This window comes from Theropithecus gelada, chromosome 14 (genome assembly GCF_003255815.1).
Source record: "Theropithecus gelada isolate Dixy chromosome 14, Tgel_1.0, whole genome shotgun sequence".
In the NCBI taxonomy this organism is placed as follows: Eukaryota; Metazoa; Chordata; class Mammalia; order Primates; family Cercopithecidae; genus Theropithecus; species Theropithecus gelada.
This window is the reverse complement of record NC_037682.1, coordinates 114,241,610-114,268,941: the sequence shown is the minus strand read 5'-3', so window position 1 is coordinate 114,268,941 and position 27,332 is coordinate 114,241,610. Positions and strand designations below refer to the sequence as shown.

Sequence of the window (27,332 nt, the reverse complement as noted above, 5' to 3'; positions counted from 1 at the left end):
CCAGGGAGTCATTTCAAGGGTGAGACCATGTAATGTGTGAGATTTATGTAGGTGAAGAGCGGGAGACATACCGGGATCTGGTTCCTCCTGATCAGTTCTTGCCTATGGCTTCTCCCAGCACCTTAAAGTGGAGCCTGTGAATGACTCCAGTGTCTGGAGCCCTGATGGGCTTGGCCTGAGTCAGAGCTTCCTCACCCCTGTCAGCAGGTCATGTCATGCTGCTAGCCACACCTGCGGGCCCTGTGCTGTCCTCAGAGTCAGGTGGCCTTCCCACCACCCACTCAACCTGGAATACGGTGCTCTGGAAGTCAGGTGGCATCCCCGAAACAGTATCCTCCTCCATATACTTTCTGCTCCCCATCTTGCTGTGGTCCAGGTTGTAAGCACAGGCCTGTGCTTTGAGCTTCACACCAAAGTTTGATGTTTTTCCCCTCTAACACTCCAGATCTATGCCCTCCCCCAGTCCCCTGCCCCAGTCCCATGCCCCGTTCTGAAGCCCCACCCAGCTGGTGTGGATTTTGTGTTTTCTGCCTTGCTCCTCTGGCCCAGCTCCTCAAGGCTAGGGTTGCTTTTCAATCCCCCAGGCCCTAGGCTGGTCTTGCTGCCTGTGGATGATGCTTCGATATTAGTCACCAGCCTGGTTAGCTTCCCTAACTCGGCTTTCAGTCCCACCTCCCTCCTGTTCTCTTCCTACCCCTGTTGCAAGGTGAGAGGGCTCTTTCAGCAGAGGCTCCCTGACTCACACTACCCCGGCTCTCGGGGCTTGCCCTTCTGCCTGTCACCATGTGTCTTCAATCATTTGGGCACCACTTCCTTGCTTCCAAAGGCTTGTTCATTTGGCATCATTAATTTCATAGGTAATTAAACGCCAGGGCTGTCCCTTTCACATGCTTACACTTTGGCTTTCTCAACTGATTTTTCAAATTAGAGGCTTCATCTCCTCCCCCAATTCCCTCACCAAACAGAAAATGGTTGAATTGAATTCTGATTTGCCGGAGAGGAAAAGGCAATCTGGAATTAGGACTGTGTCCTGACCCCCAAGTTCCTGGCATTCATCCTTCTGCTCACACTGCTGGTGGGGTGTGTATCTGAGTGTACATTGACAGGCTCAGGTAGGATGATTCTGGAGACCTTTGTAAGGCAGCTTGGGAGGCAATGGCAGAACACACCTAAAGGAAATATCAAAGACATAGTTGACCCAAATTGGTCTGGGTGGGACTGGTGGTGAATGATGAAAGTCACTTAACCAATGTTGGTGGCAACTCCCCCTCTTTCCAGGCCAAAGGGATGCTGGCTGTTGCACGGGGACAACAATTTATTGCTAATTGCCTGCAAAGAGCAGAAAAACGGTGGCCAGAAAGGGGATAGGACAAAATGTGAAGTGTATTCGTGGGGGATCCTGTTGATCGATCTAATTTTGTTTTTGAGCAATGCTAATTCCTTTCAGACAAGAAGCAGCAGCACATAACTAGTTAATGGGGTCATCTGAGGTCTTATTTGCTGAGCAGAAAAAATGAGTATGGAAAAAGAAGATATTCTTTATTACCTTAGCTAGAAATGCACCTTGCTTTATTTGTGGTTTGGGTAGGTATTTGAAATGAAAGGTCAATAGATACCACATAAGAAAGTTCTGCTTATCTTGACAACTTGTTATTATTAATTCTTTTTTTTTTTTTGACAGAGTCTCACTCTGTCACCAGGCTGGAGTGCAGTGGCACGATCTCGGCTCACTGCAAAACCTCCGCCTCCCAGGTTCAAGTGATTCTCCTGCCTCAGTCCTCCCAAAGTAGCTGGGACTACAGGTGCGCACCACCACACCCAGCTAATTCTTATATTTTCAGCAGACACGGGGTTTCACCATGTTGGCCAGGATGGTCTCGATCTCTTGACCTCGTGATCCACCCAGCCCGGCCTCCCAAAGTGCTGGGATTACAGGCGTGAGCCACTGCGCCTGGCCCTATTATTAATTCTTAATTGTGTACATGCGGATTATTCAGCTGTAAGCAATCTACAAACACTTTTTAAAATCCCAGCACAGTTGGGTCTAATGGAAAAAGGAAAGGAACAGGAATGGGATGACTGCCCAGAAGATTGCATGGGGCTGGACATGTGGAAAATGATGAATAAAGCTTATTATTATTATTGTTATATGTGATCACTAAATGCATAAATACTTTTAGGCAAGTTATTTGAACTCTCTCATATATAAAAATGGTTTACCTACATTCTGGGCATATAGCAATAATAAACAAAGATAATACAGAGATTTAAAAATGCTTTGAAAAATTAAATGTAGAAACTGCAAGACATCGTCATCTCCCTTATCGCTCCAATCTTCTCAACTGCATCATCATTAGCTGGTGCTTATTGCTGGAATGCAAAATGGTTTTATTACACTGAAGCAGGTATAATAAAGTCAGAAAAATCCAACATGGGGGCGAGGCTGGAGAATCTAATCCACACTAATGCCAAATATGAAAAAAATGCTGGCTTTTCTCCAGTTTTGATTTCTAAAATCGTAGCTCGATTTCCACCACTATGGACAACTGCCTGTAGGTGATGTCCAGCCCTGTCTCCTTCATGAACCTGGCCTAGTGCTAGTGCAGAAAGCACTTCCACACTGGCCTCAGTAAGCAGCAGTTTCCCAGGCTTACCTGTAGGTTGTATCAACACTCAGGTTGGCTGCAGCTAACTCCGATGGAGGTATCCATGCAGGTAACGTGCTCCCGGCAACCCATTTTGTCCACTCAAATAAGCCGGGCTCTACACGGATCTTCAAGTGATTTTCTTGTTGTAAACCTTAGGGGTAAAATACAGTGAAGATGAAGGAAGTGCCTCTATATTCTCAGGCCAAATTGTTATAAAAATTCTGATAAATCAGTTATTCTCTTTCCTACTGGCTGCTATACATAGCTAAACAGAAGTGGAAGCATGTGGATTTGGACAAGGTTTTTAATTTTTGTGCATTACTAACACATGAGTTTCATACTCCTGCCATACTCCGAGGATGTACCCTGGCTTTAAGTCATATCTGACTTAAGGAAAAAAGCCACAAGTCATTGTCCATATAATTTATTCAAGGCTGGGTTCGGTAGCTCACACCTGTAATCCCAACACTTTGGGAGGCTGAGAAGGGCGGAACACTTGAGGTTAGGAGTTGAGACCAGGCTGGCCAACATGGTGAAACCCCATCTCTACCCAAAACACAAAAATTAGCAGGGTGTAGTGGCATGCACTTGTCCCAGCACTCAGGAGGCTGAGGCAGGAGAATCACTTGAACCCTGGAGGCGAAAGTTGTAGTGAGCCAAGATTGTGCCACTGCATTCCAGCCTTGGTGACACAGTGAGATTCTATCTCAAAAAAAGAAAATTTATTCAATTCTGTGACTACCATAATTCCTCTTTCTTTTTCTGTTTTTTGTTTGTTCATTTGTTTTTGATACAGAGTCTCTCGCCCTGTCACCCAGGCTGGAGTGCAGTGGCCCAATCTTGGCTCACTGCAATCTCTGCCTCCTGGGTTCAAGTGATTCTCTGGCCTCAGCCTCCCGAGTAGCTGGGATGACAGGCGCCTGCCACCATGCCCAGCTCTTTTTTTTTTTTTGAGACGGAGTCTCGCTCTGTCGCCCAGGCTGGAGTGCAGTGGCCGGATCTCAGCTCACTGCAAGCTCCGCCTCCCAGGTTTACGCCATTCTCCTGCCTCAGCCTCTGAGTAGCTGGGACTACAGGCGCCCGCCACCTCGCCCGGCTAGTTTTTTGTATTTTTTAGTAGAGACGGGGTTTCACCGGGTTAGCCAGGATAGTCTCGATCTCCTGACCTTGTGATCCACCCGTCTCGGCCTCCCAAAGTGCTGGGATTACAGGCATGAGCCACTGCACCTGGCCCCCATAATTCCTCTTTCTAAAGCAAATTCCATGGTGTTACCAAGAAACTTCAGATAGTTTCTGAGTATCCAACATCGTATTTGAATATCATGTAAATTGTTCATTTTCTCTACCAGAAAATCGAATGCTGAACATTTACTAGTAGCAGTGCAGAAGCCCTCTGTTTTACTGTAGTGCAGCTGGCTTCCTAGAAATGGTCCCTGCTTAGTTATCGTCATATTGCATGCAGTCCAGTTGTTCTGTGCAAATTGAATACATAAATGCCTTCTGGTAGTGAAGAGGTCTACTTAAGGTTAAAGGATAGAAGACTCAGATGTAGTGTCAAGTTCTTTGTTGGCTTATTTCTGGCTCATTCATTTCTTTGGTAGAAGTAAACAGTCTAATCCTGTTCCTTTTAGTTTTCCTTCCCATGAAATGAGAATGGAGATACCTGTAACTCATGCTTCCACAGATTTTAGGGTGAGAGTTGAGTATCTTGGTAGCAATGGTGCTTTTAAAGTCTTTCCAATTAAGTAAAGAAAAAATGATGATTAAGATTTGAGGCTCCTAGGAGCACCACAGGAGGCAAACAACAGATCAAAACAAGAAAGTTATTCGACTATTAAGTGTAAAGAAAGGATCACACTCTATAAGTAAACATTTTGCAAGCCTAGGATTCATCCAAGAGCGCTTTAAATTCTCAAAGAAAACATGATTAGTATACTTCCTTTTATTTCACTTAGACTGCCAGAGTATGTTTTTGTGACTTGGGCAAAGATCGCCTTCTGAAAGAATCCTTGCTTCATTCCAAATTCGAAGCTTTCAACTGGCAAATGTCCCATGACTCTAAGATAATTTATGTGTGGGGCTGCCTAGAAACAGAGGGATGGACTACTTGTTTTTGTCAACCTGCAAGTCTTACCTTTCAAGATATTGTGTGCAGTCTGAACGCAGCGAAGGGACGGGGAGCAATAGACATGATCGATAATGGTATTGCTCTCTAATAAGGCTTCACCTGCAAAGAAAACCACAAAAGAATCAGTCTGATGGATTTACTCAGTCTCACCTCGATCCGCAGTGTGAGAGGGGGCCAAGCAGTAAGCCCCTGTAAACCCTTCTTTCCTAACTGGGGCTCACATAGAGCCAGTAGTGTCAGCCTTTGTTAGTTTCTAACAAAACCCCTCATCGGTGTTCCTGTGAGAGCAAGTGACAGAGCCCTTCTTGTCTTTTCTTTCCCTTCCCTCTGGTGCTAACAAGTGGTAAAGCCTTTAGCTAGGAGATATTAAGAAACAGGACAATACTTTGGCTTCAAGTTTGTGAAAGAGGATTTATTTTATGAATATTAGGTCTTGTTTTAATTTTATTCTGTGCTAACCAAAATCTCAACATGTCATATTCTTAGACACCAGAGATAAATCCCAACACCTCATACTTTAATGCTATCTTCATAAAATCCACTTCTTTCAAAAATTTATTCTTCTTCTTAATTTAATTTTCAGAGACAGGGTTTTGCTCTGTCATTCAGGCTGGAGTGCAGGGGTGCGATCATACCTCGCTGCAGCCTCAAACTCCAGGTCTCAAGCAGTCCTCCTGCCTCAGCCTCTCAAAGTGCTAGATTGTAGGTGAGAGCCACCACGCCGGGCCTGGAAACCAGTTATTTTGTCTACTGGATTAAATCCGAGCACCTTAATATGGTGATCAAGGTCTTCCATGAACTTGCCTTTATCCATCTTGCCAGCCTCATCTCTGCCTTGCCTTGCAATTTATACTCTAGACACAAGGCACTTTGTTTCCCCTGCATTCCTGAGGCTGTTTCTCAAGCCTCAGACAGTTTATGTGGTCCCTCCCACTGAGAATGCCATTTCCTCATTCCTGCTCCTTCTTTGCCCAGCTAACTTCCACTTCAGCTCCCAGCTCACCTCTTCACCTCTTAGATGTCTTTTTGTGTTCCCATAATATTTGGTGACCACGCATAGCTCTATGTATATCATATTGTATGATATTTATCCACACATAAGTTTGTTTCCCTGACTCACACTTGGGTTCCCTTAGTCCAATACCTTGCACAAGGTAAGTGAGCACTACATATCTGCTAAGTGACTGAACAGGAAAGTACTATCTCCCCGCAGCAGTAATGGAATGGGCTTGCAAAGAGCTGGGCATCTTCAAAGGATCAGTTGACCTTTATAAATTCAGCAAGTCCAGGTCCGTCTTCTTCACTCTTGTCCTCTTCCACAGCCATGCTGGCAGATGCTGCTGTCTTGAACTAGATGCTGACCTGTCTGCTACATCCAACAGTGAGCACAGTAACCCAAGCCATTACTGGATCACGAGGTCCTCAATAAGGACCACACCTCATTCACTTTGGTCAACCAACCCAGGGCTGAGCACAGTGTCCTAAACTTAATGGTTGTGTAGCAAGTTCCTTTTGAATTGAGGAAATTTATTACTTGTAGGAAAGTTATAGAAGCCCCCAGGAAGGGTCCCGCATATCCATGGTACCAGCGTTTTGAAGGAGGCGGCAGGAAATGCCTGGAGTACAGTCACTCCAGGATACTTACCCACTAGTCTCGCTTGCATGCATCCAAACACAGTGATGGGAGCATCTTTCTCGTAATCTCTGAAACCACCACTCCGCTGAGGTAAACTATGAGGCATGTTCAGGTTGCTCCGTATGTAGCGGCCTGAAAAATAAAAAAGTTAGACAGAGGATACATACATTTCTTGTTTACTTGGGACTCCCTTACTGATCCTGACACTCTCCACCCCTATTCCTTCTTGGCCAAAGAGATCACATTGAGCTCTCTGGAGCTGATGGAAAATATCAAGGCTGATATTTTGTCTCATAAAGTGACTTGGAATTCACTCTTCCATTCTACTGACAAAAGTGACATGAGGTAGTTTCTCAGTGAAGGTAATAACCATGCACCCTAAGGCAGGTGAGATTCCCTGGTCAGGCAAGCCTCCGTGTCTTCAAATGCTACTCAAATGAAAATGGAACCCAGCGAACCCGGGAGGTTTAATGGCAGGAGCTCTGGCCATGGGATTAGGGCACGTTGCTGCTGCTGACTTTGCCATGTGGCCTTGGGCAAGACATCTGTCTTCTTTAGTCCTGGCATCCAAGTTTATAGAATGGGGACAAGAACACTTACTTCTTCCCTAAAGCTCAAGACAATCAGGAGGGGCTTACGGATAACAGACATTTTCTATAGTACACAAAACTATAAATGACTCCATCCAGATAACTGTAGCTTGACTGTGCCCCCTAGAGGCCACTATGGGTATGGCAGTGCTGAGCAGGCCCACCAACAACTCACCTTTGGCATCGAAGCACTGGGACAGCCAGTACTTCCCAAACACAACATCCATCCTCTCACCATGCCGACACACAAAGAGGCATCGCTTCTGGGGGCCGGGCTGGCTGTTGACCCTCAGCGGCTACAGAGAAAGAAAGGCTATCAGTGAAGACTCACATGGCAAAGTGGACATGTCTTGGAGCCAGGTGCCAGGTGAGCTGAGCTCTCCTACCAAAGTTCTGCCAAGGTGTGACTAGGTGAGGACAGTAAGACTCATCCTACAGACCTCATAAGTTATTTTGAGGCTCAAATAAGATAAACTGCATGTCTTTATAAAATGAGAAGGGTTGTGAAAAGGGCATTATTGTTGCTACAGCTGCCCTTGGTAGGAGTAGCATTTGGCCATTACTAAAACATGCCGTACACTTTCAGTTACAGCTCAGAGGTAAAACTAGCCATTCACGTAGAGACAGCCATCTAGTGGGACATCTTCCCCACTAGAAGGGGCAATTCATCAACTTCTTCAGGGAGAGAGGGCTTCTATGATCACAAATGTGTCTACCTTTTCTCTAAATTGTGTGGCCAGACCACGTGGTCCTCATGGTCCACTCCAGCAATGAGACCCTGTTTTCCTATTCTAATCACAATGTAGGCTCTGCTGTCTGACTATATATATGTTGGTGATCCCCAAAATGAGACAACTGCGACCTCTGGGTGATGACACAGGCAAATCGAGTCAAAGGCTTGTCCAAATGACTTTGGCTTCTATAACTGCTGGATGGAACCTTGCAGATGTTTCTGCATTCCTTCTTTCTGATATAGTCAGCTTTTCCAGTTTCCTTCGTGCTGGCCAGCACTTCACATTTGCTTCTAGTGGCCCTGACAAGGTTAATACATGGAATGGTGGCATGATCCTTCTCATCTCTTTTCCTATTGTTCCTTCATTCAAATCCTGGGCTCCAGCCACAATGGTCTACTCTCTTGATCCTCAACATGCTTGAACTTTCAGCTTGCCTCTATTTGTACTGTTCAACAACGACTCCCTGCCTCCTTCCATCTCCAACCTTTCTTGAAAAAGTTAACACATACTGAGCACTCATTATATGCCAGTTATTGTGCCAGCCTTATTTTATTATTTTCTTTTATCTTTGTGACAAACTACAAAACAGATACAACTATGGGCATTATTCCTACTTTAGAGAGAAAATTTCCTCCTATGTCTGTGGAACAACCTTCCTTATGAGCCTAGCTTCAAATGTTGGAAGTAACTGTCAGTACTGCTCATCTGACTCTTCCCAGCCTTGAATTTTTGTATATCTTTTATAATTCGGTGTCCTTTCTTCCCAAGAGATCATGGAACCTTTGGAGATAGCAAGGGCAATGCCTCATACTTAATAAATAGGTTCTCAGTGAATCCTGGTTAGAGTTGGCGGTGTGATCCTAACAATCGGCCTTACCTGCATGGGCTGGCAGATGATAGTAAGAGGAGTCGTCTCCCCGAGCCCCTGGTCCTCATACGGCCGCCTCTCCAATACTCCATCCCCAAATGTGAGAGAGTTGGACGATGATGTATTTAAGATTGAGTAAGAACTGCAGAGGAAGATAAGGAAGGTGTGAACGCTCTGGCCAGCAGTTATCAGCACTTCCTCCTGGGGTCAACAGGAGTGTGGGAATTAACTCAGCGCCCTCTGTGGGTAGCCCAATGATGAGGGAAGCTGAGCCAGAGTGGTCCCATTCCTAAAGGAAGAATACCTTCTTTTATACTGAAGACTTGCAGTTAATAAATTAGAGGTAGGCCGGGCGTGGTGACTCACACCTGCACTTTGGGACGCCAAGGCAGGTGGATCACTTGAAGTCAGGAGTTCGAGACCAGCCTGGCCAACATGGCAAAACCCCACCTCTACTAAAAATACAAAAAATCAGCTGGGCGTGGTCATGTGTGCCTGTAGTCCCAGCTACTCGGGAGGCTGAGGTATGAGAATCGCTTGAACCTGGGAGGTGGAGGCTGCAGTGAGCCAAGATCGCACCACTGCACTCCAGCCTGGGCGGTAGGGTGAAACTCCATCTCAGAAAGAAATAAAAATAAAAATAAGTAAATAAATAAATTAGAGGTAGATGGATTTCTGCACTGAGGACAGATATATTCATTCCTTTGGGCAGGGATGGGTCCTAGTGATTTTGTGCCATGCATGGTTCACGCCAAAGACAAGTTCAAGAATAACAATGTATCAATTATTTGTTTGCAGCTGTTTTTCTGGTTCAAAAGAAATCTATGATCCCTGTTGCCTTTAATATTTCCCGTGGTAATTTCCATCTGAAGTGAAGAGTGATAGGGGGGTCTTTTCACCATCTCCACCACTTAGCCAGTGGCTCCTAACGGTCAAGGAAACATTGTGCCAAAGTCCCCTATTCTACCCTCTTCAGTCTCCAAAACCCTATCTCCCCTCAATCACACCTCCAACAGGATGATTACAAATAGAATTATTTCAGAGAAGACCATTCTCACCAGATGTTTAGAGCTGTGAGCCAAGAACTCTCATTTCTGAGTGTTAACACTATAGCTACAGAAGCCTAAAAAGAGGTCTTGCTGAAAGGAAGACAGTCAAAACCTGCCAAGCTTAAATTGTTGTCAATAGTAAGACTTCCACAAGTCTTTATCTAATAAACATTGCAATTTAAATGTGGTTGTTAGGCAAATCCAGTGAACATCTTTGGAAATCACTGAGCAGGGTCCAGGGGAAACATTTAAATTTTATAGATTTCTTGCTTCTTTACAATTTGGGTAGCTATCTATCCCAGTTTTCTCCATATACTCCTAGCTTGCATCTGCTGACCCAGCAACCTGTCTGGGCTACCACCTGTTTTGGATTATTCACTTTTAACATTGTATTATCAGAATTTTATTTTAGAGATGGAGTGTCACTTTTGTCACCCAGGCTGAAGTGCAATGACATGATGTCGGCTCACTGCAACCTCCACCCTGAAGGTTCGAGCGATTTTCCTGCCTCAGACTCTGGAATAGCTGGGATTACAGGCATGTGTCACCATGCCTGGCAATTTTTGTATTTTTAGTAGAGACGGGGTTTCACCATGTTGGCCAGGTTGGTCTCGAACTCCTGAACTCAGGTGATCTGACCACTTGGCCTCCCGAAGTCATCCTGGGATTACAGGCGTGAGCCACCACACCTGGCCCAGAATTTTATTTTTGAAAATAACTTTTTATATTCACAAATATAATACAGCTAACTGGTTGCTGGTAAATTTTTGTTCCAAAAATTATGTGACTTTATCTTAGCACCCCATTCAGTTTCAGAAGTGGCTGCTTTTTCACTAGAAGTGACAGACTTGTTCTATCTACTTATAAACGAAGGTCTCAGAAGTCTCATGCCCTGAAAAACTGATTTTGAATACTTGTGCATATCAGAATCACCAGGGGACTTTAAAAAAAAACACTCATGCTGGGGTTCTGCTCCTCACAGGCTGTGATTCAGTAGGTCAGGGTGGGACCCAGGAACCTGCATCAGTCCATCTGAATATGTTGCCAAGTGAAACCTGTTATGGAAAAATTTAAGTAACTGTAGCCCAAGGAAATCTTGTGCCGTTCACACGGTATAAGAGACCAGCGATTCTACTTTATTTTAAACTAAGACCCTTCCAAACATCACACAGTTCAAGAAAATCCAGTTTGGCTGGGCACGGTGGCTCACGTCTGTAATTCCAGCACTTTGGGAGGCTGAGGCAGGTGGATCACCTGGGGTCAGGAGTTCAAGACCAGCCTGGTCAACATGGTGAAACCCCGTCTCTATTAAAAATACAAAAATTATCTGGGTATGGTGGCACACACCTGAAGTCCCAGCTACTCAGGAGGCGGAGGCAGGAGAATCACTGGAACCCAGGAGGCGGAGGTTACAGTGAGCTGACATCACACCACTGCACTCCAGCCTGGGCGACAGAGTGAGACTCTATCTCAGAAAAAAAAAAAAAAAAAAAGAAAATCCAGTTTTATTGTCTGACTCATCAAAGCTTCAGGGTGCAAAACGTCTGGCTACCTAAAATTGTGCTGACATCTTGCGTGTACATGTCTGTTTCTTTACTTTATTGCAGCTGTGAAGATACTGATAGGATTCCTTCTCTCCCTCCTTCGGCTCCCATGGCAAGACGAATGCCAGCCTCTTTCCCTTCTTAACTGTCATTATAATCAAAGGACCTGACTCACTCTGAGACAGCTTGGAGCTGCCAGTTCCAGTAAGACAATAGTCAGATGCTTCTTGCTCAGAACAGTGGAGGGAGGAAGCCGGGTCTAAGATCCAGAACATCTCAAGCATCAGGAGAGCTGGTTTCTCCCTGCAACACGCCAGGCCTGTGCTAAGCCCGAGCGGCCAGGCAGCTCACCCAGCTTCAGAGAACACAAGGAGGCTTCATCAACTTGCCTTACTTAGAACCAAGTAAGACACTCAAGTTAGTGTGGAGAGAACATATTTCCTTAGGAGGGACTCAGAGAACTGAGAAGCACTTGGCAGGGAGTGTTGTTAAACTCATTGACCCCCAATCATGACTTGTTGCCTGGATCCCCTGGGCAACTCCCACCATGCCAGCCAGGCCATGCTTGCCATTCCCCTGGGGTTCTACCTCCTGATGTCTATCCTGGGTTAGGAGTGAGAGAAGATCTGTCTTACAAGGAAGCTGGGCTCTGCCTCCTTGAGTCATTTAACCTCTGGGGTTAAATAGGAAAGTGCAGTTCATCTACAGGATTGCTTTTATGGAAGACACATGTCCTTTGATGAGCACTCAGTGAGGACTGGCAAACACAAGATAGACAAAAGTCATCATTATGCAAATGGTGATTTTATAGTCACCGCTATACACCAGACTCTGAACCATGTAAAGCGAAGCTCGGCATTGCAGTCTTCACAACAACCTTATGAGGTAAGTGCAATGATTAGTTCCATTTTCTAGATGAGCAAACAGAGGCTCAGAGAGGTAATGCAACTTGGCCCAGGCCACACAGCTGGTAAGTGGTAGAGTTATCGTTTAAATCCAAGACTATTGGAACCCAGTCTCAAATTCTTAATTACAATAAACTAATGCCTAACTTATTTCCCTACTTTGAACGGAGTTGGCTGGGGAAGCTGTTAGTTTAATTTCAGACATTGTTCTCACAGACATGACATCATGAGTAATCTCTCAAATAAAAGATGACACAAAGACCTCCCTGGGACGCACTGACCGAAGTCACTCAGGTTCACCTATACGTCAGCCTGAGCTGTAATTTAGGGAAGAGTGGGCTTGGATGGAGTGAACTCTAAGAGATCAGCACTGCTTCTCACATACATCCTTTTTTTTTTTTTTTGAGACAAAGTCTTGCTCTGTTGCCCAGGCTGGAGTACAGTGGTGTGATCTCGGCTCACTGCAACCTCCACCTCCCAGGTTCAAGTGATTCTCCTGCCTCAGCCTCCTGAGTAGCTGGGACTACAGGCGTGTGCCACCACGCCCAGCTGATTTTTAAAAAAATTTTTAGTAGAGACGGGGTTTCACCATGTTGGTCAGGCAGGTCTTGAACTCCTGACCTCAAGTGATCCACCCACCTTGGCCTCCTAAAGTGCTGGGATTACAGACGTGAACCACCGCACCTGGCCATACACCCACTTTTAAGAAAGAGATCTGATAAAACAGCAACTCCAAGTACTGTAAAATAAAAAATAATAGATCTGAGAACTATGCTTTGTCAGGCAAATAATCTTTTAGTTCTCAGTTTATTCATGCAATTTTGCTTTCCTTGTTGTTACAGGGATTAAAATGGAGACTTTGGAAACCCAGCTTATATATTTTGATCTTCCAAAGCACTTCTGAAAAAGCAAATGCTTGGGGAACATGAGACAACTCTGACCTCTAATTTTGTGCCATCCGGTTCTGCAGGCTCACGGGCTGGGCTGAGGTGGGAGCGGAGTGAAAGAGAGGGGAAGGGATTGCTGGGTGGGGTTATTGAGAAAGAAAATATTGTTTCCCATCTTTGGATTTGTGGTTTGTCTGTTTGTGGCTCACTAGGGTAGGGGACCTTTATTTTCTCCTTCCAGGCAAAAGACTTGATGAAATCATTTCTCTCTGCTTCTCCTTTATGGTGATAATAACAATGTTAGCCACCAAGCAGCTGGTGCTCAGGGCTTCTGCCTCTCAGCCATGTTGCCACATGACAAAAACAAGAGGGAGGAAAACAAACCAGCACGCAGGCCCTGGCTAGATGCCCCAGTGTGCCAGGGAAGCACTGGCTTCGAGCTGCTCCAGCTAAGAAAGAGAAGATGCCTTTTGTTTCTATTTTCTCTGTTGGAACAAAGTTGGCCACTGAACACGGGACCAGTATGGAATAGGGGCAAAATAGTAATGAGGGATGGGAGGAAAGTTATTACCCTAAAGAAGACTGGCAGAGGGGAGGGGGAAATGGATCCCTTTTCAGTCTGGCAGTTGCCTGTTCCCTTAGACGCGGTCTTTGTTGTCTAGGCATGCACGGGCTGTGTCTAGGGACTTGCTCAGGGTCACTTAGCAAATGAAGGATACAGTTAGGGCTCCTGCCTCTTGAAACCTCCTTCTCTATGGGTCTGGCTGGCAGGGTAGTAATCTGCCCAGCTGCTTCGGGGAGTCAGACCACCCTGAGTCATGACCCAGGACAAGGTGGACAGAAGCCCTAAAGCAGTGAAGACGCAGTGCTGGGATGATGCCACCCTTCAGCCAGAAGAGATGGACCCCATGCAGCCTCGGTTTAGTCTCCGATCAGGAACTCAAGCAGACAACGATGGCGAACGGGGCAGGCAGAGGGAAGCAGAGCAATTCCTTTCGCATTTTTCCCATGCCTCAAGTCAGCTCCTTTCCCGGAAGCCTGGAACCCACAGGGCCTTCTTCCCATGGGCTCCATTTACTGCTGCCCTGTGTATCCAGGATCCAGTCTGCCTTAGCAACGTTCTTCAAATGGCATAAAGGTCTTGCTATCTGCTTACCCATGAAATATCCAGGTGCTGCATTCATCAGCCTTGGTAATGTAATTCTCAGGCAGGAGCCCAGAGCAGCCGGTGGTTAAGGACGTGCCGTAGATCCAACCCTCGCTGGTGCTGGTCTGCTCCATTGGAGACATGAAGATGAAGTCCCCGGGGACCAGCTCCAGCTCGTCGTCATTTTGTGGGGTATAGGGGTAGATGACCTGTAATGTCTGAAAAAGGAAGAGAGGGTGAGTAAGCCCCAGGCCTCACCATTCTCCTGAGTGCCTTTAGGGCAGGACTGTGTGTTCTGCATTAATACTGCACACCTCCAGGGGGCGATGTGCCCTGAGTAGATGTGAATTCCTATCAGAGAGCACCTCTCTCTTCAGAGTACTGCAGGTGTATGCCTGGTGCTAGAAATGGTTCCATACTTTTCTTCAGGCATGTCTAGATTTCCCATCAGGATTCAAGTATCGTTTTTGGAAACTGACCTGAAATCCTGTAGGCTCGCTGGCTAACTGCTATATAAATGGACTTGGACCTAGTTTCCCTTGCTTCATCTGATAGTCACCATGATAGACACTTGAAACCCAGCTCATGGAAAGCCAGTCTTCCATATGGGGGTTACGGATGGGCCAGGTGGAGTGTCTCTCGTACAGGAAGGCTCAGGGAATGAAGTACCCCTCTTTCTATGTAACTTAGCTCTTTATTTATGAATTATTATTATTATTTTGAGATGGAGTTTCACTCTTGTCGCCCAGGCTGGAGTGCAATGCTGCAATCTCAGCACACTGCAGCCTCCGCCTCCTGGGTTCAAGTGATTCCTTGCCTCAGCCTTCCTGGTAGCAAGGATTTCAGGCAGCCACCACCACACCTGGCTAATTTTTGTATTTTTAGTAGAGACAGCGTTTCACCATGTTGGCCAGGCTGGTCTCGAACTCCTGACCTCAGGTGATCCCCCTCTCTCAGCCTCCCAAACTGCTGAGATTACAGGTGTGAGTCACCACGCCTGGCCAACTTAGCTCTTTAAACCAGACATGGTTCTTGCCTTAAAGGAGAGTTCTTTAAACCTATAGTTTTAACAAAGATCCTGAAAGAAAAATGTCTAGACATCAGTGTCTGTGTCAGCATGTAGCCAGCTTTCATCAGATGGAGAAAACCTTCTTACTTTGTGCTCCAAAACAGCCCCTAGGCCAAAAACAGGCCATGCCAGTTGGCTATTTATTCTTCCTTTTGCCTTCCTTCCCTGGGATGTATTAACATCACAGATACAGGCATGAAGGTGCTGCAGAAAACATTTATTTTAGCTTTTGTTACTAATAGTGGGAAACCTCAATAGTAAGGAAAATATTTCCTATCTTATTTGCTTCACAAGGGACATAAAGACGGAGAAAGCTATAATAGCTTTCACCGTTTCCTAGGGTCTCAAAGCCATTAGTTGGATGCTATGTATTCTGGTCTCCACTTGCATATTTCTAACTTTGGCTTCAGTTTTCTCATCTATAAAACAATACTTAAGACTATAAAAGTTAAATGAGACAATCTAAGAAAACACCTTAGGACAGAGCCTTGTGCACCGAAGGGGCATCATTATTTATTTATTTATTTATTTTTTGAGATGGAGTTTTGCTCTTGCTGCCCAGGCTGGAGTGCGATGGCGTGATCTCGGCTCACCGCAACCTCTGCCTCCCAGATTCAAGTGAGTCTCCTGCCTCAGCCTCCTGAATAGTTGGGATTACAGGCATGAGCCAACACGCCGGGCTAATTTTGTATTTTCAGTAGAGACGGGGTTTCTTCATGTTGGTCAGGCTGGTCTCGAACTCCCGACCTCAGGTGATCCTCCCGCCTCAGCCTCCCAAAGTGCTGGGATTACAGGCATGAGCCGGGGCATAATAATTTCTACAGAACCAGAGCACCTGATCTCCCAGGTCACATCCTTCCTTCCAGCCGACCCTGATCCCTGGACCCTGCGCTGGGTGGGCCTGTGAACTAATTGGCTCGTTGATGTCAAGGTGATACACCAGAACATGTTATGAAGAGAGAATTTCCTTCTGGAAATCTCTAAAGAAAGGAGCCTTTAAGGTGTGATTCTTTTCAGAGGATGAGAGTGATTGTGCAGGGAGCTCATTTGTACTGCTGTATTTCTGATTCTCCTTTTATGTAGGGCGCCTGTTTGTTTCTCTAATTCTGACTCCAGCATCTTTCAGTTCTAGATCTTCCTGCTCTGATTCCTCCTTATTCTTCCTGTCCCTCTGCCTCATACACACTTAAACCACCTCTCCAAACAAGCCAGGAAGGTTTTCTGTGGGATTGTTAAATCAGCTTAAAGGGAAAAAAAAATTCACGCAAAATCTCACAAACTGCAAAGCTAAATGTGTGACGTCCCATGAAAAGGAACATTCTTTTTTTTTCTGGGACAAGGTGGAGAAAGGCACCGAGTCACAGGGAAACAAGCCTAAACTCGTGTTCCTTAAATGTTCAAGCACAGCATGGTCTTGGCTAATAATGCCTTTGGCCCAGTAGTGCCTTTCCCTTGAGAAACTCAATGCGATTTCAGAGAAGTCCTCACTTGTTCTATCACACAGGGGAGGTGGGTATTCATTCTATTTCTAGGTTATCCCCAGGAAAACTGAGGCACAGCAAAAGGTAGAGACAATATGTCCTAGGCATAGGGAAGCTGGGCAATAAGTAGCTTCGATTTATTGAATGAACAATAAAAGAATTAAGGCATGGTAGCAAATCTAAAATTATAACTGGGACCCATGTCCCCACTGCCCTTTCTCACTCACCAAAAGCAGATTCAAAACCTTAGCCTAAGTTTGAGAGATATGAGAACACAAGCCTAATTTATATTACATTCTACTTATTTTGTTTTATGTTTGCCATCTACTTGTAAGAACTCTTCTTTTTTTTTTTTTTCTTTTTTTGGTGAGATGGAGTCTTGCTCTGTTGCCCAGGCTGGAGTGCAGTGGCATGATCTTGGCTCACTGCAACCTCTGCCTCCTAGACTCAAGCGATTCTCGTGTCTCAGCCTCCAGAGTAGCTGGGACTACAGGTGTGTACAACCAAACCTGGTTAATTTTTGTGTTTTTAGTAGAGACAAGGTTTTACTGTGTTGGCTACGCTGGTTTCCAACTCCTGACCTCACGTGATGCGCCCGCCTCGGCCTCCCAAAGTGCTGGGATTACAGGTGTAAGCCACTGTGCCTGGCCTGTACTCTAAGAACCCTTGAATCCAGGACCAGCGCCGTGGCTCATGCTTGTAATTCCAGCATTTGGAATGCCGAGGCGGGCAGATCACGAGGTCAGGAGATCAAGACCATCCTGGCTAACATGGTGAAACCCCATCTCTACTAAAAATACAAAAAATTAGCCGGGTGTGGTGGTGGGCACCTGTAGTCTCAGCTACTCAGGATGCTGAGGCAGGAGAATGGCGTGAACCCAGGAGGTGGAGGTTGCAGTGAGCCGAGACTGCACCACTGCACTCTGGCCTGGGTGATAGAGCAAGACTCTAGCTAAAAAAAAAAACAAAACGAACTCTTGAATCCACCTCAGGTATGTTTTTCCTCCCTTACTACAGTGGGAGGAAACTCTGTTTGCTGAATGAAAGGCAGCCACAGCCCTGTGTGAATACAGGAGCTGAAATGTCTTTGGAGCCCTTTTTATTCTCACTCACAGTAATAGCTGCAGCAATTTTTTGTTGCTGTTGTACCCACCTTGTGCTGGGTATTACATTAAAGCCTTTCCATACATCTTCTTTATTTAGTCTTCATAACCATCTAGCAAAACATTGTCACCATTTTACAGATGAGAAAACTAAGGACTGGAGATCTGTACAAGTTGTCAAAGTGAATTTAACCCTTGCTAAAGTGATGGAGCCAGGATTTGAAGCCAAGTGTGCTGGACTCCAAAATTGATGCTTTTTGGATCACCCTGTACTTCCTCTGGATTTCTATTGGTTGGTATATTAAACTGGCATGGCCCAACGTAATCACTAACATGAAAGAGCCTATGTGAAATACAAATGAGGATCCGCGTGTCCAAATCGAGTGAGAATCTAAACAGCAGAGGGATGAGGCCTTGGAGTTTTCCTTAGCATCATGGTGCCTTGCCAGAGTGTCCTTGCCTAAACCACTCTCCTTCTCTGGACATCTGTCCCCTCACTGGAACAGTCAATCAAAACTGCCTCCTGGGGGCACGTTAAAGAAGGCAGGTAAGAAGAGGGTTCAGGTAGGACCGAAAGACCTCACAGGAGAGGTCCAGTCCAAAGGGGCCGAGGAGAGCTTTATCAGAATGAACGGTAATAAATGAGCTTTTACAAATAAGAGATAAAAGAGGCCAAGTTATTTTTAGAAGATAATTCACGTGGGCGCTTGCTGCCTTTTTCCTTCCATGCCAGTTGAGCAGAATGTGGGTCAGGCAGAAAAGCAATTACCCTTTGAGTTAACTGGAGGACAGTGTTGATTAGAGGATATTCCTTGTAAAATTCCACTGCCACCTTCCTTATCTTAGAAAGGTGACTTCTCAGAGGTCATCTGCATGCAACCCTTGACTTTTTTTTTCTTTGCCCTCAGAAGGAGTCCAACCAGCCACACCTCCTTTGTTATCTTCAGGGCTAGTTCTAAGTGACTCTAGGAGATGTCAGAGTTCTTTTTTTTTTTTTTTATTGAGACAGAGTCTCGCTCTGTCACCCAGGCTGGAGTGCAGTGGTGCGATCTTGGCTCACTTCAAGCTCTGCCTCCCGGGTTCACGTCATTCTCCTGCCTCAGCCTCCCGAGTAGCTGGGACTACAGGCACCCGCAACCTTGCCCGGCTAATTTTTTTGTATTTTTAGTAGAGACGGGGTTTCACCGTGTTAGCCAAAATGATCTCAATCTCCTGACCTTGTGATCCACCCCCCTCGGCCTCCCAAAGTGCTGGGATTACAGGCGTGAGCCACCGAGCCCGGCCTGAGATGTCAGAATTCTTAAGTAAGATCAGGCCCAGTCTGCTCAAGGCATCTTACAGAAACCTGCATCAAATGACTCAAAAGGAGGACATCACGTTCCCATGAGCAGAGTCAGACAAAGCTGCACGCCCCTGACACTCACAGGCGCACGCTGAGCCCTGAACCTCTGATTCGTGGGTTGGCTCTTCTACCACTTCCAAAACAATGAGCTTGTCTGCTCTCAGCCCTGGGGTTCTAACTGTTTTCTCATGGTTTTTTTTTTTTTTTTTTTAAAGAAGCCTCAAAGAGATGTTAAAAGGCTATGCAAACTAACAGAAATACCAGTTCTTTGGCTGCTTGAAAAATTGGGAAATAAATGTTAAGTATTGCTTAATAAATGTAGTTAAGTTGGAAGGCACATTTTTAACACACGATGAGGTCTCTTGTGGGTGGGGAGAAATACAGTCTCACTATGCTGCCCAGGCTGGTATGGAACTCCTGGTCTCAAGCAATACCTCTGCCTCAGCCTCCCAAAGTGCTGGGATTATAGGTGACAGCCACCATGCCTGGCTATGATGTAGTTTTGTTTCAGACAGGTTGCCCCTCTTTATTGGTCAAAATACTTGGGCTCTCGCTTCATCTCTGGCCTTAAGTTACTAAGACACTAATGTTTTTGTGTCTCAGCTTCTCCTTCAGGATAGAAAAAAGACAATATCGGCCAGGTGCGGTGGCTCATGCCTATAATCCCAGCACTTTGGAAGACCGAGGCGGGCAGATCACCTGAGTTCAAGACCAGCCTGGCCAACACAGTGAAACCCTGGTGCTACTAAAAATACAAAAAATTAGCCCAGTGTGGTGGCGGGCACCTGTAATCCCAGCTACTTGGGAGGCTAAGGCAGGGGAATCACTTGAATCCGGGAGGCAGAGATTGCAGTGAGCCAAGATCATACCATTGCACTCCAGCCTGGGCAACAAGGAGTGAAACTCCATTTAAAAAAAAAAAGGCAATATTATGCTTCCAAGATGTCACATACTTGTCTAGAAGGCAATGTTGATTCCCTCAAAGGAAGGATGGTAGGGCTGTGCCAATCTTTCTTCAGTTTTCTCACTCAGGCCTCCCACTGGGATGTGCAAAGACTCTCACAACAGGTGGTTTGAGTTTTCTTTTCATGCGTGTCTGTCCTCAGAGCTCCTTGAGGACGGGACCACATTTAAAAATTCCAGTATGCAACATGGTACTTCGCATGACACAGATACACAGCAAATGTATGTTGATTATGTCTTTGCAAGGTTTTTGTTTTTGTTTGTATTTATGTGTTCTTCAACTCACCTGAGGTCAAAATGATGTCTTCCATTAACACCATAAATTTATATAATATTAAAAATTTTCCAATATATTTTTTATTTATTCTCTCTCATTTCATTTCTTTTTCGCTGGGGTAAGATTGGCAGGGGAGACAGAACTACGTTACCCAGATGAGCCACTTGTGACCCAGAAAGGAGGGAGGCACGCTGGAAGCCTCCCAGGGAGCCAGGCAGAGGCTGGACACAATCCTGGGCCAACGGACTCTCCATTAGGTGCTTGCTCCATTTTTCCCCTGTAGGTACCCATCTCCCTGCAGCAGCGAGCTGCTGACTCTGATCGCACCCTGCACCTGGTAGCTTCTGGAACCACAGTGAGACATTACCTCATGGTTAGCAAATCGGATATCCCGAGAAAATATGGTAGCCACCCAGTCACACCCTAGCTTGACGTCAATGTTCTGGGCCAGTTTCTCTAGGGTGGGTAGGTGGCTGGCTTGGAAGTGGTAAGCCAGGGTCACATGTAGCTGCTTCTTATGAGGTTCCACATGCACTTCTGGAAAAAGGAAGAAAAAAGTCAGTAATTAAAAGGTGGCGATCATAGCAATGGTGAAGACTTAAGGAAAGGCTTAGAAAGGTACCCTGAGAAATTTTCTGCTTCCCACATAACAAGGAAGACAAAAGATGTTTCTCTCCTTCACAGCAGTAGAATAAGGGGGTAAGGAGATGGCAAGAGATTCCGAACCGAGCCACTGTTCAAGAGATAAAGAGCCACCGTACGGCTTTCCTCTAGGAGCTACGGGTTGGCTGAGGGCAGTCCTTTTAGTTAAGTCCTCTCACAACCATTCCAGTGGCTGGTCACCAGCCCCACCATTGAGACGAGGGTACTATGACCTACAGTGGTGAAATAATTTGTGTAGAAATACAAAGCATGTTTTGTAACTGCATGACTCCCAAGGCTATATTCCCTTCATTTTGGAGCTAGGTCTCTTAGCTTCTGGGTGAGATGGATGGAGAAATGAGGGGAAAAAGATGGATATTTTCAAAGTTTAATGCAGGGTTTCTCTCAACAGCATTTTGGGTTGAATACTTATTTTTTGTGGGGGGCTGTCCTGTGCATTATAGGGTGTTTCACAGCATCCCTGGCCTCTACCCACAAGAAGTCAGCAGCACTGTCCAAGCTGTAACAGCCAAAAGTGACCTCAGACATTGCCAAATGTACCCTGGGAGGCAAAATCACCCTTAGTTGAGACATGCTCATTTAAAGTATACGGACTTATTCTAAGATACCCCAAGAGACAAAACAAAACAACCCTACCTACATGGGGGAATGGCTTTTTAAATTTTCTTTCTCTTGTACTTTTTTTTTTTTTTTTTTTGAGACAGGGTCTTGCTCTGTTGCCCAGGCTAGAGTTAAGTGGCATGATCACAGCTCACCACAGCCTCAACCTCCTGGGCTCAGGTGATGTTCCCACCTCAGCTTCCTGAGTAGCTGGGATTACAGGCGTGAACCACCATGCCTGGCCTCTTTTGTATTTTCAGTGAGGGAGAATCATCTATTGTACAAGCTAGAATAATGAAGAAGTTGCAACTAGAAGAAATTAGGGAATTTGAGAATTTAAGGGGCTTGGTCAAGTCACACAGAGAATTAGTGGCCCAAGATAGAAGCAGAAATTGAGCATTTCGGTTTTAAGTACTTTTTCTTTTATACTGCATTGCCTTTCTTTGGTGTAAGTCCCATGAGACAAGGTTTTTGTCTCTTGCTTACACTGTGTCCTTACTCAGCATATCATGCAGGTTTTCAGTACTTGTTAAATGAATAAATGCACATGAATGAATCTCCTTTGACCACTTTGAATGGAGGACGACACTAAATCTTCTTGATTATATCTGGGCCTGCCAACAACTGGAGAATACCAAGTTCCAGGGCAAAGACATGGTGGCCGGCTTTCCATGCTAGGTAACAAGGAGCTGGACCAGCTAAGCTGTGCAGGGTCATCCAGTTCTCCACATCCCCACCAGGGGGCCACACAACAGCAGAGAAACGAAGCTGGCCAAGTTCTTCATGACAGCAGGATCTTGGAGAGGGACTGGCTCTTCCCACCTCCCACGGGGAAAGCTGGGGCTTCGACTGCTTCTCGCTCAGTATGCGCTCCAAGAATCTGCTGCGGCCCTGGCTGAGGCTTGCTTTTCTCATTTGTGAAGGATTTGGGTTTTGCGGCTTTGACATTAGTTTTGGTCCTTGTGGGGATTTAGTGGTTCTGACGATAACTACTGTGTGATGAGAGAAAGCCATTTCCTTGAGATTGAGGGATAAGAACAGGAAATAATTTGCCTCTCTGTTATGCTCTTGCTCTGAAATATTAAGCTCCTATGAAATGTCAGGTTTCCCTGAAGTCAGGACCCAGACTAGTCCCGTCGCTGAGGGAGAGGAAGAGGTGGGGGTGGGGGTTGCGGAGTCTAAAGAGGCCCCCTCCCCAGGTACAGAGGGGTCTTAAGGTCCTTGTGTTCCTTCCGAGAGCGCTGTGATCCTGCAGTGATGCTGAGCCCCCATCACACTCATAAGTCCCAAGCCCTGTATGGGGCTTTTCTGGTAAAGAGGAATCTCAGGCCCCCAAAGGGCCTGAAATGGTGATGAAAATAGCAGCAGGGAACAATGGCAGGTGAGGGATAGGCCAAAAGGCTAAGGAGCAAACTGTGCGGCTTTGCTCAGGTCTTCCCCCTCTCTGGCACTCCATAAAATTATGGGTAGGGGAGTTCCAGGTCTCCTCCAGCTTTGCACTCAGCACTTGGCTTCCACTGTGCATCCTGCACCGTCCACTCTGGCCGGGGCAGCCTCCCCACTGTCCTCTGCTCACACCCTCCTCATGCCTGCCTGCCTGTGCTCCTGCCACCCGCCCACCTGCCGGTCTTTCCTCCATTGTCCTGATCAACATAGTCTCAGGGCAAGTTTCCTTCCTTCCATGACGGTGGAACCACCCCTTTCTCTTTTCAGAGCTGATGTTACCCAGGGCCTGGCCAGGAGAAACCACTTCTTGTTCTCTTCCCTGTTGCGCTCCTCATGTAGGAGGAATCCTCCTAGTAGCTGACCAGTAAGTACCTGCCAATTGTGATTTCATGCTGGAGGGAGCCAAGAGGCTCTCCCCGCACCTGGTTGTCTGTCTGTTTCCCTGCTGTCATTGAGCTAAGTGAGCTTGTCCACACCTGTAGCCAGACACGAGAGCTTTGCAAACTTCTCCCTCTTGTCACCTCCATCGTGTCTCCTGCCTCGAGCTTTAAGCTAATTCCTTTGACAGGAAATCTCAGGTGCCCTGAGCTAAAAGCTCCCATGAGAAGAGCGGGAGACATCTGGAAGGGGTTACATTTTTAGACAGACTCTTGGGGCTTGGGGTCCTATCTAATGGTGTTCAGCAAGTTGAAGGGTATTGGCTCAGTGGATTTTATTGTGATATAATACGAAGTGCTTCCACTCTTCTCTCTATCCTGTGCTACCCACTGAGAAAAGATCTGGATTGTCGTGGAGTAAACAGTGAGACCCAGATAAACACCTACATGGGCGGTAGCTTGGGAGGGAGAAAGGATGTTTCTTTAATTCTGAAATAGGAGGAGATGGTGGTGCTACAAAGAAATACATTTCTAGTTCCGTATGGAAGTCATTTGTGAAGCTTCAACTTGGGAGTTAGGTAATAAGCCTTAGACGGTCTCTCCAGGTTAGCAGAAAAGGAGTTGAACATTTTTACAAGGGAGCAAAAAGGCGTGGGGTGCTGCAGGACAAGGCTGCTTTTTTGTCACACGTGCCTGTTCCTGCAGGGCCCTCCACCTCCTGACCCCATCCTGCTCCTCTACCACCATTTCCTATCCCTTTTCCTTTCCAGCTCTTTGATTGACAGGGCCCAGGGCTGGCCTGGCAGCTGTTTGCTCACCGGTTTTGGATGCAGCCTCTGCAGCAAAGTCAGCAGCAAACTTCTTGAGGACCTCCGCACTGTCTTCCTTTACGAAGAGGCCGATGAAGTTGGAGGACGTATAGAGCTCCAGGGGCAGCGGGGCGGAGAACTTACATTTCCAGCGACTGACCGTGGTCTGCAGGGCTTCCCCCAGGGCATCCACCTTGCTGTCCTCGCACTGGCAGGGAAAACAGGCAGTCTTCACTTAGAGACGAGGGGAGATGGAAGTCTGCTGCTACTTAACATTGGCATCCTCTCCCCAGATACTGGAGGAGGCTGATAATGCAATTACTTAACCACCATCCCCGTCTGTGGGGAGAGAGAGGAACTGCAGACCTCCAATTACTCAGACACAGATTACCCAACTGGTGGATTAATCTGGGGAACACGCAACCTCTTCCCTCCTTTCCTTGCTCTGAAGTGGCCCCTGTGAACCCAGCCAAAATGCTGTAGGACTGGTCGAGCACAAAGCAAGAAAGGGGAGCGAGATTGGGGAGATGTTGGTCAAAGGACACAAAACTTCACTTAGACAGGAGAAATTAAGTTCAAGGGACCTATTATTATGCTATTAGTGTCTATAGTTAATCATAACGTATTGTATGCTTGAAAATTACGAAGACAGTAGATTTTGTTCTCACCATAAATACATGATAAACATGCGAGGTAATGCATATACAATTAGCCTGGTTTAGGCACTCCACAATGCACACATTTATTCAACCATCATGTTATACACCATAAATGTATACAATTTTTATCAATTAGAAAAAATCAGGCTGGGCGCAGTGGCTCATGCCTGTAATCCCAACACTTTGGGAGGCCGAGGTGGGCAGATCACTTGAGGACTGGAGTTTGAGACCAGTCTGACCAACACAGTAAAACCCCATCTCTACTAAAAATACAAAAATTAGCCAGACGTGGTGGCGGGTGCCTGTAGTCCCAGCTACGTGGGAGGATGAGGCAGGAGAATCACTTGAATCTGGGAAGTGGAGGTTGCAGTGAGCCAAGATCACGCCACTGCACTCCAGCCTGAGTGACAGAGAGAGACTATATATCAATTAAAAAAAAAAAAAAAGAAAAAGAAAAAAAAAAAATCAAAGTTCTCCTTGCTTGTGGAAAAAAAACAAAACAAAACGAAGGAATGTGACAGGAGAGAGTGCGGCATCCCAGGAGAAGCTGCGTGTTTTCTACTACTTTGTATCATCTGTACCTTTTCTTTTCCTCTTAGATGATCAGAAGTTGACTCTACATCCACCCTCATGAGAGTTTGGAAGAATGAGTCCCAGAGAGCTGTGACATCATCCTCCTACCTTCCTGAGAGCATTGGAAAAAAGAATGAATGTCTCTCAAACTCTGAAGGGTTTTGAGAAAGATCCTGGGATGACTAAGAGGAAATGATAGTCACTTTGATTTTCAGGCTGAATGGTAAAAGAGAAGGTGTTAGGAACATATTATTACCTGAGAGAGAGAAAAAGAGAGAGCATATATCTGGGGAATAAAGCAAAATATTTTTTATAAAAATGTTTTAAAATGCAACCACTTTGTTTGGTCTTGAATGTATGGAGATAAATCAACTCTTCTGTATTACCACAGAGAGCTAAAGTACACAAAATGTATTTACATGTGTGATAGTGAGGGGGATGGTATTTGGTCAGTAGAGGCCGGGCGCGGTGGCTCACACCTATAATCCCAGTACTTTGGGAGGCCAAGGTGGGCGGATCACTTGAGGTGAAGAGTTCAAGACTAGCCTGGCCAACATGGTGAAAACCCGTCTCTACTAAAAATACAAAAATTAGCCGGGCATGGTGGCGCATGCCTGTAATCACAGCTACTTGGGAGGCTGAGGCAGAAGAATCACTTGAACTCGAGGGATGGAGGTTGCAGTGAGCTGAGATCATGCTACTGCACTCCAGCCTGTGTGACAGAGCAAGACTCTGTCTCTTAAAAAAAAAAAAAAAATTTGTCAGTAGATAAGCTTCCTGACAGCTAGGATTATAGACTAGGTAACAACAGCAAGTAAATATCTTTGCATTCTCTAGAAATATATAGTGGGAAAAAAAAACCCCATGGATAGGAAATGGCTTTGCCTGTCTATAGACTACCTTTTTTGTTCCCTGCTCTTAGCTCCTCCTCTTTGGTTGTCGTAAGAGTGGAGAGGGTAGACAGCAAACAAGTGTGAAGCTAGATCAGTGATTCTATTCCAGCAGCCAGACCCGTGTGTCTCTCACAGAGGGTTACAATCTGGTGCTGCCCCCATCCTGGGGTGCTCCTGGGCCTCAGCAGATAAAACTAGGAAGCGTTGCGGTGAGGGGCTCATGGTGGACCTCACTGATCCCTTGAAGGTCCCTCCAGCTCTAAGAGCCCGCGACTATTCCTGCCATCTTCCTGCGAGGCTCCCCCTTTGTTCCAGGTCCCAAAGGGTCGGCTGGGATCCTGGGAGTCAGGCTTCCCAGGGGCGGGGGGCTGCCGCTCACCATGAAGAACTGGCAGAGTGTGATGTGGGGAAAGATGTTGTGTGCCTTGTTCTTCCCACAGATCTGCTTCGACTGCTGCCAAAAGTCGGAAAGCTTCTGTGCTAAGGGGCCAGTGGGACGGAGGTAGAGGACGTACTCCCGGGGCAGGGGGTCATCCAGGAAGGGGTCACCGACGTGGGAGAATAACCTGTAAGACAGAAGTAAGCCAATGAGGTGTTGCTTGAGAATAACGGGAGGAAAAAAAGAACTGAGAGACAGATCCACCCTCCATGTGCTCCGAATCCCCGGCATAGCGCGCAGGGAAGGGTTTTCATTCATGATTTGAAAATCTACTTCTGGAAACTCACACTTCACAATCAACTCTCGGATGCAGCAACTTCTGTCTTCCTTCTTGTCATATTGCCTCCTCATCCTACAACTCCTTAAAAAAGTCCTGAAACCACTCTCCAGGAAGCATTCTTGGATCAACTCCAAATCCTGTCTCAATCCACTAGGACCAACCCAGCCTGTCCCTCAGGTCAGCCTATAATTAAACCCATGTCCCTCCAAAGACAAGGGAACC

At 46.1% G+C, this 27,332-nt stretch overlaps 1 protein-coding gene across 2 annotated transcripts in view; it reads right to left on the bottom strand.

The window, feature by feature from the left end:
- UBASH3B (ubiquitin associated and SH3 domain containing B) overlaps nucleotides 1-27,332 on the bottom strand; it is a 157,979-nt gene that overhangs the window by 10,101 nt on the left and 120,546 nt on the right. For both annotated transcript variants that reach the window (XM_025357672.1, XM_025357671.1), the window contains exons 3-11: nucleotides 26,771-26,957; nucleotides 24,276-24,474; nucleotides 20,739-20,908; nucleotides 14,146-14,354; nucleotides 8,614-8,746; nucleotides 7,178-7,298; nucleotides 6,422-6,544; nucleotides 4,783-4,875; nucleotides 2,655-2,799 (exon numbers count right to left, since the gene is read on the bottom strand). In XM_025357672.1, the coding sequence (XP_025213457.1) occupies nucleotides 2,655-2,799; nucleotides 4,783-4,875; nucleotides 6,422-6,544; nucleotides 7,178-7,298; nucleotides 8,614-8,746; nucleotides 14,146-14,354; nucleotides 20,739-20,908; nucleotides 24,276-24,474; nucleotides 26,771-26,957 (1,380 nt within the window). The remainder of the gene's footprint in view (nucleotides 1-2,654; nucleotides 2,800-4,782; nucleotides 4,876-6,421; nucleotides 6,545-7,177; nucleotides 7,299-8,613; nucleotides 8,747-14,145; nucleotides 14,355-20,738; nucleotides 20,909-24,275; nucleotides 24,475-26,770; nucleotides 26,958-27,332) is intronic.